Raw genomic sequence first — 15,169 nt, forward strand, 5'->3', positions numbered from 1 at the left:
TAGAAAGATACCTCTCTCTCTGTTTGGAGTAGAAGACCGCCAAGGTCCCTTCCAACTGTGTTATTCTGTTATTTATCATGTTTATTATCTATGGAGCACTGTATGGCATCAAACAGATTAATTTGTTTAACATGGCATAAATTTAAGTAGGAAGAAGTCTCGTTTATTGTACTTAGGTAAAGGTTCCCCCGCACATGCGTGCTAGTCGTTTCCAACTCTAGGGGCTGGTGCTCATCTCCGTTTCAAAGCCGAAGAGCCAGCGCTTGTCCGAGGACGTCTCGTGGTCATGTGGGCGGCATGACTAGACGCCAAAGGCGCACGGAACGCTGTTACCTTCCCACCGTAGTGGTCCCTGTTTTTCTACTTGTATTTTTACATGCTTTCGAACTGCTAGGTTGGCAGAAGCTGGGACGAGTAACAGACGCTCACTCTGTTACGTGGCACTCAGGATTCGACCCGCCAAACTGCTGACCTTCTGATTGACAAGCTCAGCGTCCTAACCCACTGAGCCACCGCGTCCCTTGTACTTGCATGATGGCAATTATACTGTTTTTTCTCTGCTTTGCCTCAGTGTCCCAGGTTCATGCAATCATCTTTTATGACCTTCTGACAAGGAAAGCCAATGGGGAAATCAGATTCACTTAACAACCATGTAACTAACTTAACAACTGCAGTGATTCACTTAACAAATGTGGCAAAAAAAGTAATAAAAGGGGTCAAAATTCACTTAACTGTCTCACTTAGGAACAGAAATTTTGGACTCAATTGTGATCATAACTTGAGGATTATCTGTAATTCATCCTAACTACACCGTCCAGTTTGAACAAAATTAGGATTAGGTGAGGCGGCCATCCAGTTAATTGGGCTAGAGGGGAATCGTCTTTGGAGAAGCGACAAAAGGAGGCAGCAATTTGGAGCGCCAGCCCGGAAGGAAAAAAGGGAGAAGAGAGCTGCAACATGATGTTCTATGCAACAAGAATTTAAACAAGCATTACCAGTCCTCAACTTATGACTGCAGTGGAGCCCAAAATTTCCATGGCTAAACAAGAGAATTGCAGTGTGCTTTGCCCCATTTTGCAACCTTTCTGGCCACAGTTGTTGAGTGAATCACTGCAGTTGTAAAGCTATTAAGTGAATCTGGCTTCCCCATTGCTTGCAAAATATGATCGCATCACTCTGGGACAGCGCAACCGTCGTTAAGTGTGAACCGGCTGCCAAGGGTCTGAATTTTCATCTCGTGACCATAGGGATGCCGCAACAGTCGTAAGCGTGAGAAACAGTCATAAGTCTCTTTTCGGTGCCGTTGGTCGCCAAATGTATGGCTGCAAGATGAGGACTAACTGTACCTTCAATTTCAACCCTGAAGGACAAATATTCTCCTCTACGGATACGCTTAACCTTATTTTACTCTTTTACGTTTCAGAGGAACGGAGTTGGAAGGCAAATATTAAGTTAATACTTATATGTAAGGGTGTAGGTCTAGACCAGGGGTAGGCAACCTCGGCTCTTTTATGACTCATGGACTTCAACTCCCAGAATTCCTGAGCCAGCATGGCTCAGCTTAGAAACCTCTCCCTTTCCCCTCAGCATGGCTGGCTCAGGAATTCTGGGAGTTGAAGTCCACGAGTCATAAAAGGGCCAAGTTTGAAGACCCCTGGTTTAGTATATAGTCCAGGGGTAGGCCATCTTGGCTCTTTTATGACTGGTGGACTTCAACTCCCAGAATTCCTGAGCCAGCATGGCTCAGCTTAGAAACCTCTCCCTTTCCCCTCAGCATGGCTGGCTCAGGAATTTTGGGAGTTGAAGTCCACGAGTCATAAAAGGGCCAAGTTTGAAGACCCCTGGTTTAGTACCGTATATAGTCCAGGGGTAGGCCGTCTTGGCTCTTTTATGACTGGTGGACTTCAACTCCCAGAATTCCTGAGCCAGCATGGCTCAGCTTAGAAACCTCTCCCTTTCCCCTCAGCGTGGCTGGCTCAGGAATTCTGGGAGTTGAAGTCCACGAGTCATCAAAGAGCCAAGGTGGCCTACCCCTGGAGTAGACATATGTTGTATATAGTACGTTTAAATGTGTGTTGTGTACACTTTGAGGGCAAGCAACTAAATTTCATTTTTAATGCGTGCCTGTGTGCCCACAGTACAAAAAAAAATGACAATTAAGGTTATCTATCCTATCTGTCTTCTTATCACCTCAGAGCTCATCTAGTCCAACCCGCTGCCCAGGCGGGAGAAAACCCACCCCACCCCAACAAAAAATCCCGTTTCAGGTAATTGGCCGGCCGGCCGGCTTCGTCTTTGCCCGGGAATCAACCCGGGTTCACACAATCCCTCGTGTCGCCAACCCCCCCCCCCAAAAAAACTTCTTTTCCTTTGTCGTGTGAAGGCCGTGGTTTCGCCCGAAGCCACCCCAGGGAAGCCTCGCCTCCCCCATTTCGGGAGAACAATTCAGAGTCGGAAGGGGACCCTGGGAGGTCATCTAGTCCAGCCCGTTGGCCCGGGCAAGAAGACACGCCCCCCACCCCGACACCCTTCCAGACCAAGGGCCGTCCGGGCTCTTCGGCGACGGAGGGCCCTTCTCCCCTCTCACGGCTTTCTCCCCGCACGTTCCTCCAGGGAGGGAAAGGAAACCGCACCCGTTGAACAGCCGCCTGTCCTACCCAACCGGGAAAGCGACGGGCGCCTGAGAGGGGAGAGAAGGCCCCGAGCCCGTCCTTAGCAACCGAAGGGGCTTCTTTCGCCCCCGCCACGGGCTCTCGAGGCCGGGAGAAGCCGCTCGCTCGGCCCCGCTGCTCCCCATCGTCGTCGTCGTCGTCACCACCCTCGCCCGCCACCTCCATCTTTTCGCCTCAGCGCCAGAGCGGCGGTTAAAATGAGCGGGAAAACGAGAGGCGCATGCGCAGTCAACCGCCTGGCCGTGAAGCGCCTCGGCGTCACGCGTGAGATGGCGGCCCCTAGAGATAGGAAGAGGGCTTAAGTGGAAGAGGCGACCATCCTTCGGAGGGGTTATTTCTTAGCGTAACTACTCATAGGGGAAGAATGACCGGTGGAAATGCAGCGCAGCCTGGCGGAGGCAGGCGCCTCGGCCGCTTCGGACAAAAACTCGATTTATTTATCACGCGAAACGACTCAAGACTTTTTGTTTTTTTTAATCTTTATCTTTGGCCGCAAGATGGCTATCGTATTAACTATTACGGCTTGTGAACTAAGGGGCACGTCTAGAATGGTGACTTCAGCTAATGAATCGTCGTTAATAATAATGATGATGATAAGAAAATCTCAAGGGATTGCCTTATTAAAGGAAGGCACCTCTCCATTTTCTTGGCTCTAGGGACTCGGTGGGAGCCTTAGCAATGGCAGGGCGGGGCTTGCTGTCCTCGCCCCAATCGGAGCCCGGGGAATCGAGGGCGTGGTGAAGAGGCGGGGCGTGGGCGTGGTGAAGGGGCTGGGCGGGGCTGATGGCGATGAATCCCTAATAGGGATCATTTTAGATTATTTTTTTTAATTCCAGGGTTGGTTCATCCGGGGAGCGATTTCAAAGTTTTTTATCGATCAACCCTATTCAATCCCATAGCTCCGATTTTTCTCTAGAATATGATTTAGGCTGGGAGAGGTTTCTTCCCGTTTTGACGGCTGGGGTTGGAAACAATTGTGAGACCCATTGCAGTTTTATTTTTATTTTTTCAAAAAAAGATTTCTCTGGTTTCTAGGAATCCCTTTCATCCCTGACAATATTTTTATGTAGGCTGTCAATTATTATTATTATTAATTATTATTATTATTATTTATTTGATTTATATACCGCCCTTCTCCTGGAGGACTCAGGGCGGTTTACAAGGCAAAATTTAAAAACAATCCAATATAAAATAAAAATAAAATTAAATTAAGTCTAGCCGCAAAAATTAAATCACAATTTAAAAACATTAAACCCCTCAGTCCAGACCAGATAGCTCAAAGAGCCAGGTTTTTAGGTCCCGGCGAAATGAACGAAGGTCGGGGGCAGTCCGGAGTTCCGTTGGCAGTTTATTATTATTATTATTAATTATTAATTATTATTATTATTATTATTATTATTATTATTATTATTATTATTATTATTATTTAAAAAATGATTGTAGGCCATCAAGTCAATGCTGACTCTTGGATTTTTCTCCACATTTATTTATTTACTTCACACCCCACTTTTATTATTTTTAAACAAACGACTCGAGGCGTAAGGTTTTCTCCAAGACCATCTTTCCATGGCTTAAGTCTCCCAACGGTGACCCATGGCTGGAGTTACTTGAGCGCATTCCTCTTGCTGCGTTTTGTTTTTTTCCTTTCCACCCTGCCTAGCAGGGTAGATTTCTCAAGAAAGTCGAGCTCTTTTTATTTATATTTCAAGATGAGAACCGATTGTCATAGGCTAATAAAATAACCACTCCAAAGACGGCTGCCTCTTCCATTTACGTCCTCTTTCTATCTCTAGCGGCCGCCATAGCGAGTGACGCCAACACGGTTAACCGTGCCATGCTTCTCGGTTTCCCGCTCATTTTAACCGCCGTCTGATAAAACTCGTGAGATTCGTTTTTCTCACCATGCACACGTAGGCATAACCCGAACTAGAGTGTTGTTTCTCTATGTCGTATAATATATCTGGGTATATGCGTAATTTTGTAGTTATTTTATCTATTTTTGTCATATTTGTGTAGTGGAAATTGGAAGGGGTGACCCTTTTTGAGGTGTATGCAATGAAATTTCACTTTAACGTATGCCAATTAGCGTATTCATTCCATTATTCTATTCCATTCATTTCATTATTCTATTCTATTCCATTCCATTCTTCAATCCGTTCATTTCATTATTCTATTCTATTCCATTCATTATTCTATTCTATTCCATGTTGGGTTCTATTCTATTCCATTCTATTGTTTATTCCATTCCCTATTCCCTATTCCCTATTCCCTATTCCCTATTTTCTATTCTATTCTATTCTATTCTATTCTATTCTATTCTATTCTATTCTATTCTATTCTATTCTATTCTATTCTATTCTATTCTATTATTCTATTCTATTTTCCATTCCATTCCTATTTCTATTTGGGAACACAAAGTGCTGCCAGGTGTAATGAGAAAGTAAAACCCAGATCTGACATGGGAACTCAGCATCTCTTCGCCACCATCTGCTGTTCTAAGTTGCTCCGGGCATCCTCATTTGGGCATCGTTGCTGACCCAAAGGCCATTTGCATGCCCCGGTTCGTTCTGCAGATGTAGCTTAAGCAGAGGCAGAGTTTGCTTCCGTGCGCCTGGAACCCTGTCAGACAACTGAACCTGCATCACCAGTTCTCTCGGCACTTGGACGTCACTTTGCATCGCAACGATGGTGGCTTTGATAGGAGGAATTAGGCTGCCAACTTGCCGTATTTGCAGACGTATGGAAAACGGACGATGTTTCCGTACCCGCAAAGGCCACCCTTTTGCAAATTGCTCCTCCCTTTTCAAACTTGCCGTGTCGGTGGAGGGGGCTGGCACATGTCACCGTGCGCTCCAGATCCAGCACAGCGGATGCTTGTCACGAGTAGCGAAGACTAGCGAGTAGTGCCCACAGTGCTTGGGGACGATGGAGACGGCCAGGAGACTGGCAAGTCGGGTCCTTGAGCCCCTCTCAAAAAATGGAAACCCACCTCCGTGGTCACGTTTAGAGGTGGGGGAAACACACACACCTCTACCTTGTAAGGAGTCTTTTCGATTGCGTGAAGAGACCCCAATGCAAAGAAGAACTCGGGTGGGGAATTCTGGGAATTGAAGTCCGCAGCCTCTTAAAAAAAAAGAGGCTAAAGGTTGGACGCTTCTGCTCTCAAGCTTGGAACAAAAACCGCCTCGTTTCAAAAAAATAAAATAAAAAAAAATCCCACAGGAATATTCTCAGCTGGTTCTGTTCCACTGGGACAAAAAAAACCCGAAACGGTGTTTTTTTTTGAGGGCATCGCTGTCTAGTCTTGAAACGTACTTTTTCGAACAGACCTTTCGTCCTGAGCTACAGGTAGCTGCTTTTTGGATCAATTCAACTTTGGAGGCTTTTCTAGTAAAAAGGAAAAAAAAATAATTATCTGTATTTATCACCATTTTCATTCTGCCTTCTGTTTTAATTGCTTTACGCCGATCTGGCCTGAAATCTTGGAAGGGGGGGGGGGGCGCTGCTTTGAACTGTTATTAGTATTTCAGGGCAAGAAATATCTGTAACAAGCTAAGGAATCCCTTATTGCTCCATTGTGGCTGCGGAAGTCTGGGAGTTGGAAGTCCACGAGTCTTAAAAGTTGCTACGGTTGGACAACCCCGCTCTAGATGGTTGTGTGCACTTGGGGGAAAGCAGAAAGATACCAAATGACACCTAGAAGCATTTATTTTATGCAACCAACTTAAATATGATGGCGTGTACTTAAAAGTGTACACTATATGCTGAACAATGCCTGGGGGGAGGGGGGGGGAAACAACATTGATGCAAGTTCTCTAAATTAAATGTTAAAAAATGAGAAGAATCGGGAAGGAAAAATGTAAAACAGACTTAGTTTCAATCAAGGCAACGCTTGAAATCCTAAACATTTTCAATGTTCCTTACAAAGCTGCCAAAAATCCAACTATTTTAAAAAATTGATTTTTTACATCAATAATAAAAATCTGGTGACAAACATTATAAAATCAAATCCTGGAATGACTTTACTCCATTTAGATTTAGAATATTTCAACAAAACCACAGGAGTAAACCCACTCAGAAGTGATAATATGTTTTTTTTTATAAAACGAACAATATGTACATTTATTGCAACTTATATTAAACTAAAATGGAGGAGGAAATTAAAAAAAAAGATGAAATGTCTACTTGAAAAAAATCAATCATCAAATGATTAGTCTCCTACTCTTGATAAAAGTCAGAAAGCAACATGTATAAAAATTGCCACTAGGTGACTTCTTAAAGCAGGAACCAAAATCTGTACATCTTATTTTGCTGGAAAAGAAAAGGAAAAAAAAATTATACATAAGTCTTTAAAATGAAAGCAGATGAGAATTCGGTTGTGTAGTTATGTCTCGGATTAAAAATCGTTCGGTAGCCTACTTCTTCTTGAGAAAAAAAAAAGAAAGAAAGATGATGGGTGATACCCAATTAAGGTATGTGAATATTTTTTTTTAAACAATGCTATAAGGACCTCTCTCTGACTTTCTTTTTTTTAAAAAAAAAATGCAGCATGAAAATTAATGGAGTAAAACACTTTTAAACTCCAGATGTGCGGAAACTGGAATTAAGTGTTAAGCAATTTGCTTAATTATTGACTTTTCATAAAAAAAGTCTCTGGGGGAAAATAGGGACAGATGCTTTTAGCCTCTCTCAAAGAGTTCCTGCAGATTCGTTTTCTCTGAAAGGGAAGCAGAGTTTTTCCTTCGGTGTTCAGAGCGGAAAGCTGGGTGATCTGAAGTATTTCCAGGTCCTACGTGAGACATTTCTTGGGTTTTGCAGAAGCTGGGACCGTGCCTTCCTTCGGCCCCCCTTTCTTCCTTTTGCGAGAAGCTTTTCTTTTTACCTTGGGGAGGAGGGAAAAGAGAGGTTGAGCTCCAGAAGAACATTCAGTTCAAATATTAGCTTTATCAATAGAAGACCTGCTACGGTAAATCATCAACTCTCTGGATCACCTGGGCGGAGTGGAGATATTGATTTTAAATAGGTGTGAGGGATGATGTTACTTACATAACTTGCACTGGATGGATGACAAATCGCTGTCAGTCTTTTGACAGCTTCAGAAAACAACCATATTCCTTTCCACGGGGCGAGTCTAACTTAAAACATCTTGTTTGTTGCGTTAAAAAATCCACTGGAGACCGTGAAAGTCAAGTGCTACCGTGTTTGACTGGTGAGGGCTGTAGTTTTACCTCAGCACGCCTCAACTATTTCAGATGTTTTGGGAAACGGGGGTAAGTACAGGAAGTCCTCGACTTGCAACAGTTCAGTTTAGTGATTGAAGTTGCAACGCTGCTGAAAAAAAAAAGGGACAGGACTGTTTGTCAGCCGTTACCACTGTTGCGGTATCCTCATGGTCACATGATCAAAATTCAGAGGCTTGGCAACTGGCATGTACTTACGACGGTTGCAGCATCCCGGAGGGAGGGGGGTTCACGTGTTCCTCTTTTGCGACCTTCTGACAAGCAAAGGGGGAAGCCAGATTCCCTTAACAGCCATGCTGCTAACTTAACAACTGCTATGATTCGCTTAGCAAAGGTGATAAGGAAGGTCGTAAAACGGGGCAAAACTCACTTAACCAATGTCTCATTTAACAACAGAACTTTGGGGCTCGATTGTGGTCAATAATCAGGGACAATAATCTGATTGTTAAATCCTATTTAACACAATGGGGCGTCGAAATATCCCTGCATAAGTTTGTAATTGCTAGCTCAGTTTTTCATATCAGGACTTTCTTATGGAAGACCAAAAAATAAATAAAAAGGATCTTAGAATCTCTGACAAGAAGTTCGTTCTCCAATATTTTATGCGCGAGTAGGCCGCAGTATAAATTTTCTAAAAATAAAAATAAAAATAAAATAAAGGCTAACCACCATGAACCTAGAATAATTCTGAAGCCAGGTTGTAAAGCAAAGGGGAAGATAACTTATCACATACAGTATGTCTGCTTTCTTGCCAATTTTCACAATCTATGTAAGGGTTATTAGCGTTAGACCTTGCAATACTTTAGATTTGAATTCAAAAATATCCAAGTGCTGGACTGCTAGGAATGGGAAGGATGTAAAACATATGCATCCAAGGTTGAATTGTTTTCCTACGCATCGTACAGAATAAGTTTAAAACTTAACGGAAAAAAATAATTGGTAAGATGAAGGGAAACATTTGTCGGCCCAGATGGTTAAATGCCCTTCTATGATGGAGAAAGAGAGATGAATTAATGGCAATATTAAGCAGACAAAATTTGCGCTAACCTAATTAACAACAGGGATACTTGGGAGAAAACAAGAGGAAAGTCCGGGGAAAATCTTGGATGATAAGTTTCAATCCAACAAAAATGAAGGCAAGGATTCCAACTATTACAAGGGGATGAAAAGTTTTCAAATCCAGTGGATACAAATGGTCAATTTCTAAAACTCTATTCAAGTTGTGCAGCAAACTAGAGAATGTACTGAACGTGAACATGAAGGCCTTTCTAAATAAAGTTAACCTACCACGTTTAGACGACATACAAAAAACCCCATTTTTATTTACTCCTCTGTCTGAGGCAGAGATTAAACAAATACGTTTAAAAGTGGCAAGTGTTAAAAACGCCAGGATTGGAGGCATTGCCTATTTGAGCACTATAAAACATGTACAGACCTCTTTTTGGTGCCAAACGTTTATGCCAGGCTGGTTAAGTGAATCAAATGGTGGTTAAGTGAATCTGGCTTACGCCAGATTATTATCTCTGCTTGTCAGAAGCCAGGTCGGGAATATCACAAAGACCACGTGACCCTGGGACACAGCAACCGTCATAAATGCGCGGAGGTTGCCAGGCGCTTAAAATTCTGACCACATGACCTACAACAGGGATACTACAACGGTGGTGAGTGCGAGGATGGGCTGGAAGTCACTCTTTTTCCCCCAATGCCATTGTAACTTCGAACCGTCACTAAACGAGTGGCTGCAAGTCAAGGACTCCCTGTATGTAGAATTGTAACTATTTACTGTTAAAAAGATAGCGTGGTTTTTTTTCTTTTTTCCTTCTGTTGTATTTTTCCCCACTTTTTTTAAAAAACATGCTTGCTAGGTATTTTTTGCCGCAATTATCTTTGCTTTTCTCCTATCGTTAAAGCGATAAATAAGTAAGTAAACTTTCATGATCTGAAACAGGGGTCCCCGACTCCCGGTCCGTGGCATGCCACAAAAACCGGTCCACGCCAACCAGGGAAGCCCCATCCGCGGGATGCAAGCGCATCCGCTCCGGTCCGTGGGAAAACCGTGGGAACCGGTCCCTGGTGCCCAACAGGTTGGGCGACCTCTGATCTGAGTTAAACTGAATTTATAATCCTTCCTCACGGTTTTCACCATCTCCCTCCAGGATTGAGAATGTAATGAACCACCGACAAAAGCCCTCAATTTTCTGCCTGATGCACCTTCAGCCAGCCTGCCTGCGTTAGATCTGTCTCCTCAAGGTCATCCTGGCTGCTCTCACAAAGTTTAAAAAGATCCGTTTCACTCGCAGAATATCCTGGACTGGACTCTATCTCCAACACTGAATCTCCATCACTGCCCAGCACCTGGCTTCTGAAAAAAGGTCAGAATGGCAATATCACACAGGGAACAAAGTTCGGACTGAAATCATATAGACTATGTCTGGCCTTTCCCGGTGGAGCTCGGTTAATTTCTGGTTTGGGGTGTTTTTTTCCACCACCACCATCCCAAAACTGGAATAGGCTGACATGAGACATTTCCGTGATTTTAAAAACCAGAGGTGTGTTTTACAGATAAATATAAATGCGCTTGGTGGTATGTGTGTATATATATATATTTAAATTGCTTTGGGGGGGAATGCCAGGGTACGATTTGTGTTGAGATATTGCAACCAAAGAGAGGCTGGTAAACTCTTTATCAACTAGACTCCCAATTGTGTAGGCCAGGGCTCTTCAAACATGGCCCTTGGATGACTTGTGGCCTTCAACTCCCAGCATTCCTCAGCCAGGCACACGTGCCTGGCTGAGGAATTCTGGGAGTTGAAGTCCACAAGTCATCCAAGGCCCAGGTTTGAGGAGCCCTGGTGTAGGCCATCCAAAAATGTGCTCGTGTCTTAATAACTTTTACACTTTTCATTTTGAAATAGGATCGCAACGTAACCTGCTTTTAAGTGCTTTTCAAAGCTAGCTTGCTATAAAGAGTGAACTAAGGCTCCACAAATTTTATCCGCCTCTTATAGCCTTCCACGACCCCAACATTCTTTGAATGCCATCAAAGCAAATACATGTAGTCATTTTGCTTTGATGCACGGGGGCGAAATCAGATTAATCCCACTCGCTTGAGCTCTCTGGACGTCCTGGCAAATAGATTAAAAGAACGGATTTTTCTTTAAAACCAGAACAAAGCAACGTGTTTCTCCTTCCTCTTATGCAGTGCGTAAATAACAGGCAGCAGCTCTTATTTAAACCTTCTGTCATATCCTAAGACTCAAGTCCTTTGTGAGTACAGAAATCTTAAAAATGCAAGAGACTTAACCATCATGGTAGAATAGGGAGATATCTAGTTTTCGTCACATTCTGACTTCAGATACAAGAAGTCACCCCCGCTGTAGTGATTTCTGGAATAATTTAGGTTGGACTTTGCAAGTCAACTGCCCTCAGTTATCCCTTCTATGTGCGTAACACATTCAAGTGTGCAAAGAGAAGAGCTGTGGGGAAAAGATGGGAGGAGAACCACAGGTTGAATCTGAATGTGGAGGTTAGGGAGGATATAAGCGAAACGACAAACACCGACTTTGTGCATTTAATTCGCCAAGGAGTTAGGAGATGGCCTGCTAATGGCGAGAGAGATTTGTGATATTTCTCTTGCTTTGGGCAATTTCTGGCTACTCTCTTTTATGCATAGAAAACAACACAAAAGATTACCAAAGCAGTACTATTTGGAATGGCAGCGCTGATGGGAAACACAAGGACAAACTTTTAGGATAGTCTCTCTTGCGCCTGATACTTTCAATTCTCAAAACTCCTTATCGTTTTGCGATGGACAGGATTTCACAACCGTTGCCGCCGCTGCTGCTCAGAAGACATTTTTAAAGAGACCTTCATGCCCTGGAGGTCATAAGATCATGGCCCTGGTGTGAATCCTGCTCCCCCAGCTGGAAAAAGCAATTAAGCAGAGGTACACTTTGGATTTGTGGATGGGTTGTGCAACGCGAGAGTTGCGGTTTCAGAGGTACAATACAGGCGATCAACACAACTGGGTCTACTACAGGAATGTTACCAATCCACCTGTTTCTTCTGCTGATGTTAAATCAGATACAGCCCTGACTCTGGTGGTCAACGTGAAGGTTGCTGGTATCCAAAGGGTTTAAGCAGGTGATTCCTTTTATTTTTGCATCGGCACAAAACCTTGGAAGATTGCATCGTCCCAAAATCTTGGGACCTTGGAGTGGCTCAACAAGGGAGGATTTATATTCAAGGAACAAATTGCAGAATTGCATCTGGGGGAAATTCAGCAGAGAGAGAAGGGTAGGGAGGCAAACAGCACATAGTACCACAGGTAAGATTTGTCCCAGAGGGGGTAAAAAAAAATCACAGCTTCGTCCCCAATTATTGCAAATTTCCCAACAGGGGAAAACAGTTAATTTGCCTCCAGAAGTTGTGCCTGCTCCGACACCGGAGCTTTTAAAGGAGCAAGGGGTTGGACTGGAACACCTCTAAAGTCCCTTCCAATTTTGTTATTCTCTGAAGGATAAGATTAAAGGTAAAGGTAAAGGTTCCCCCGCACATGCGTGCTAGTCGTTTCCGAATCTAGGGGCCGGTGCTCATCTCCGTTTCAAAGCCGAAGAGCCAGCGCTTGTCCGAGGACGTCTCCGTGGTCATGTGGCCGGCATGACTAGACGCCAAAGGCGCACGGAACGCTGTTACCTTCCCACCGGAGTGGTCCCTATTTTTCTACTTGCATTTTTACATGCTTTCGAACTGCTAGGTTGGCAGGAGCTGGGACGAGTAACAGGCGCTCACTCTGCTACGCGGCACTCGGGATTCGACCCGCCAAACTGCCGACCATCTAATAAAGCCAGAAAGGGCCTTCGAACGTGATTGGTGAACTCCCCCACCCCTCTTCCCCAAGGAGGCCAAACCAGCCAGCCTTTACCTCTGCAGGTCAATCTGCCTCTGTGCTGGTGCCGTTTTCTTTGTGGCCTCTTGCTGCTTTGGTGCCTTTGCATTGCTGGCCTCCAGTGCGCCCGGAGCTTCTGGAGCCGGGGCCGCCCTTTTCCGTCCTCGTCCGGAGGATTTACCCATTTCGGCACTTTTCGTGGTGGCGCCCTGAGATTCAGACTTGGGGGGACGTCCTCGCCGGGGTTTGGGGGGAGCAGGCTGACCCGTTTCATCTGTTTTCTTCTCTTCAGCTTTTTGATGGAAATTCTCCGTTCCGGCTGCGGTCGCGATTCTTTTTTTGCCCCGATCGGCACTGACATTTTCTTGGGGTGCCTGGTCAGAATTAATCTCCTGGAAAAGAAAAGAAAAAATAGTTTTTTGGTCAACCCAGTGTCAGGTGGAAACTGTATCCGTTTCAATTGGCTCGTGGCTGAAATACATTTCCAAGACTGTTGACAACAACAGCAGCGGCAACCGCCGCCTTGAAAGCATCGCCGTGTAATTAATCCAAGGGGATTAATTACTGCTGCCGAGGGGATTCCCCGTCTCTACATCCGGCCCTTTCTAACAGTCTGTTCACAGAATACGTAAGTCGTTCTTTGGCCACATCACAGCGAAAAGGCAGCAGATTTAACATCACTGTGGGAACGTCAAATCAGAACCCAATTTGGTTTAGTGGTTGAGGCACCAGGCTGAAAACTGGGAGACAGTGAGTTCTAGTCTCACTTTAGGCAAGAAAATCGGCAGGATGACTTTGGGCCAATCACCCAGAGACTGTGAGTTCTAGTCCTGCCTTAGGCATGGAAACCAGCCGGGTGATTTTGGGCCAATCGCCAAGAGACTATGAGTTCTAATCGTGCCTTAGGCATGGAAACCAGCCGGTTGACTTTGGGCCAATCGCCAAGAGACTATGTGTTCTAATCCCGCCTTAGGCATGGAAACCAGCCGGGTGACTTTGGGCCAATCGCCAAGAGACTATGAGTTCTAATCCCGCCTTAGGCATGGAAACCAGCCGGGTGACTTTGAGCCAATCGCCAAGAGACTATGAGTTCTAATCCCACTTTATGCATGAAAGGCAGCTGGATTAAGGCAGCTGGGATAAAAAAGCTGTCATTGGATCTATCACCTGGAGACGGTGAGTTCTAGTCTACTTTAGGCATGAAAACTAGCTGGGGGATTTAGGCTGCGTCACTATCACTCAGCCCAGTCCACCTCACAGGATTGTCTTTGTAGGGAAAACGGGAGGAAGGAAGGAATATTAGAGATGTTTGCCAACCTTGAGTTCTTTATAAAAATAATAAATGCAGGATATGTAAATGAAAGCCCACGTTATTTTCAATTCGTCTCTTTGATGTCAAGATTTATACTGAATCCGGTTTAAAGAGTTCTAACTCAGGTATATTCCATTTCAAACCCCTATTTTTAGCTTATCTTTCCTGCCTGGTGTTCAAGCAGGCAGCTTGAATTATAATTATCATTATATTATTATTATTTATTAAATTTGTCACTGCAAGGGGGACAAGGTGGGGTGTCGCCTTTATTGTTGTCATCACAAGAAACGGGAAGATAGGCCAAGAAGGACAGAAAAAAAGAGAGGCTCGCAGTGAGTCCTATGGCTGGCCAAGGAAATGATCAGGAACTTTCTAATCTGTCTCCTGTGATTGGCAGGTTCGCATTTGACGCTTAGCAGAAATTACCAGCGGTCCCCAACTTACAAAAGTTCATTTAGTGACTGTTCAAAGTTACACCAAAATGTGACTTACGGCAAGCTTTTCACGTTTACGACCTTTGCAGCATTCCCCATGATCAGGGGTCTTGGCAAACTTGGCCCTTTTATGACTTGTGGACTTCAACTCCCAGAATTCCTCAGCCAGGCACGCTGTCTGAGGAATGCTGGGAGTTGAAGTCCACAAGTCATAAAAGGGCCAAGGTTGAAGACCCCTGCCCACGATCATGTGGTCAGAATTCAGATTTTTGGCAACTGGTTCATACTTATGACCGTTGCCGTGTCCCGAGGTCACGTGATCCCCTTTGCTGACCTTCTGACAAGCAAAGTCAATGGGTAAGCCGGATTCACTTAACAACCGGGTTACCAACTTATCAACTGCAGCGATTCCCTTAGCAACGGTGACAAGAAAGGCCGTAAAATGGGCCCAAACTCACTTAACAAATGTCTCACTTGACAACAGAAAATTTGGGCCTTCAACTGTCGGGACTACAGGTAATTCACCCAGCTGGAAACATCACGGTCACGCAACATATACTGCTTAATTAGTACAACAGTTAATTCTAACAACTTCTTTATTAAGTTTTCCTAAATAATAAAAT

The 15,169-nt window shown here is 44.4% G+C and overlaps 1 protein-coding gene across 4 annotated transcripts in view; it reads right to left on the reverse strand.

Moving 5' to 3' along the window:
* Positions 1-6,362: 6,362 nt before the first annotated feature.
* PDS5A (PDS5 cohesin associated factor A) overlaps positions 6,363-15,169 on the reverse strand; it is a 63,901-nt gene continuing 55,094 nt past the window's right edge. The window contains exons 32-34 of one of the 4 annotated variants that reach the window (XM_081332740.1): positions 12,837-13,192; positions 10,124-10,274; positions 6,363-7,554 (exon numbers count right to left, since the gene is read on the reverse strand). In XM_081332740.1, coding sequence (XP_081188866.1) covers positions 7,462-7,554; positions 10,124-10,274; positions 12,837-13,192 — 600 coding nt within the window. In that variant the 3' untranslated portion in view covers positions 6,363-7,461. Of the gene's footprint in view, positions 7,555-10,121; positions 10,275-11,216; positions 11,836-11,968; positions 12,181-12,836; positions 13,193-15,169 lie in introns of those variants that run through there. The other 3 variants (XR_014027113.1, XR_014027114.1, XM_081332741.1) reach the window with 3 other exon arrangements.

The sequence above is a fragment of the Vipera berus genome (genome assembly GCF_964194415.1).
Source record: "Vipera berus genome assembly, chromosome: 7".
In the NCBI taxonomy this organism is placed as follows: Eukaryota; Metazoa; Chordata; class Lepidosauria; order Squamata; family Viperidae; genus Vipera; species Vipera berus.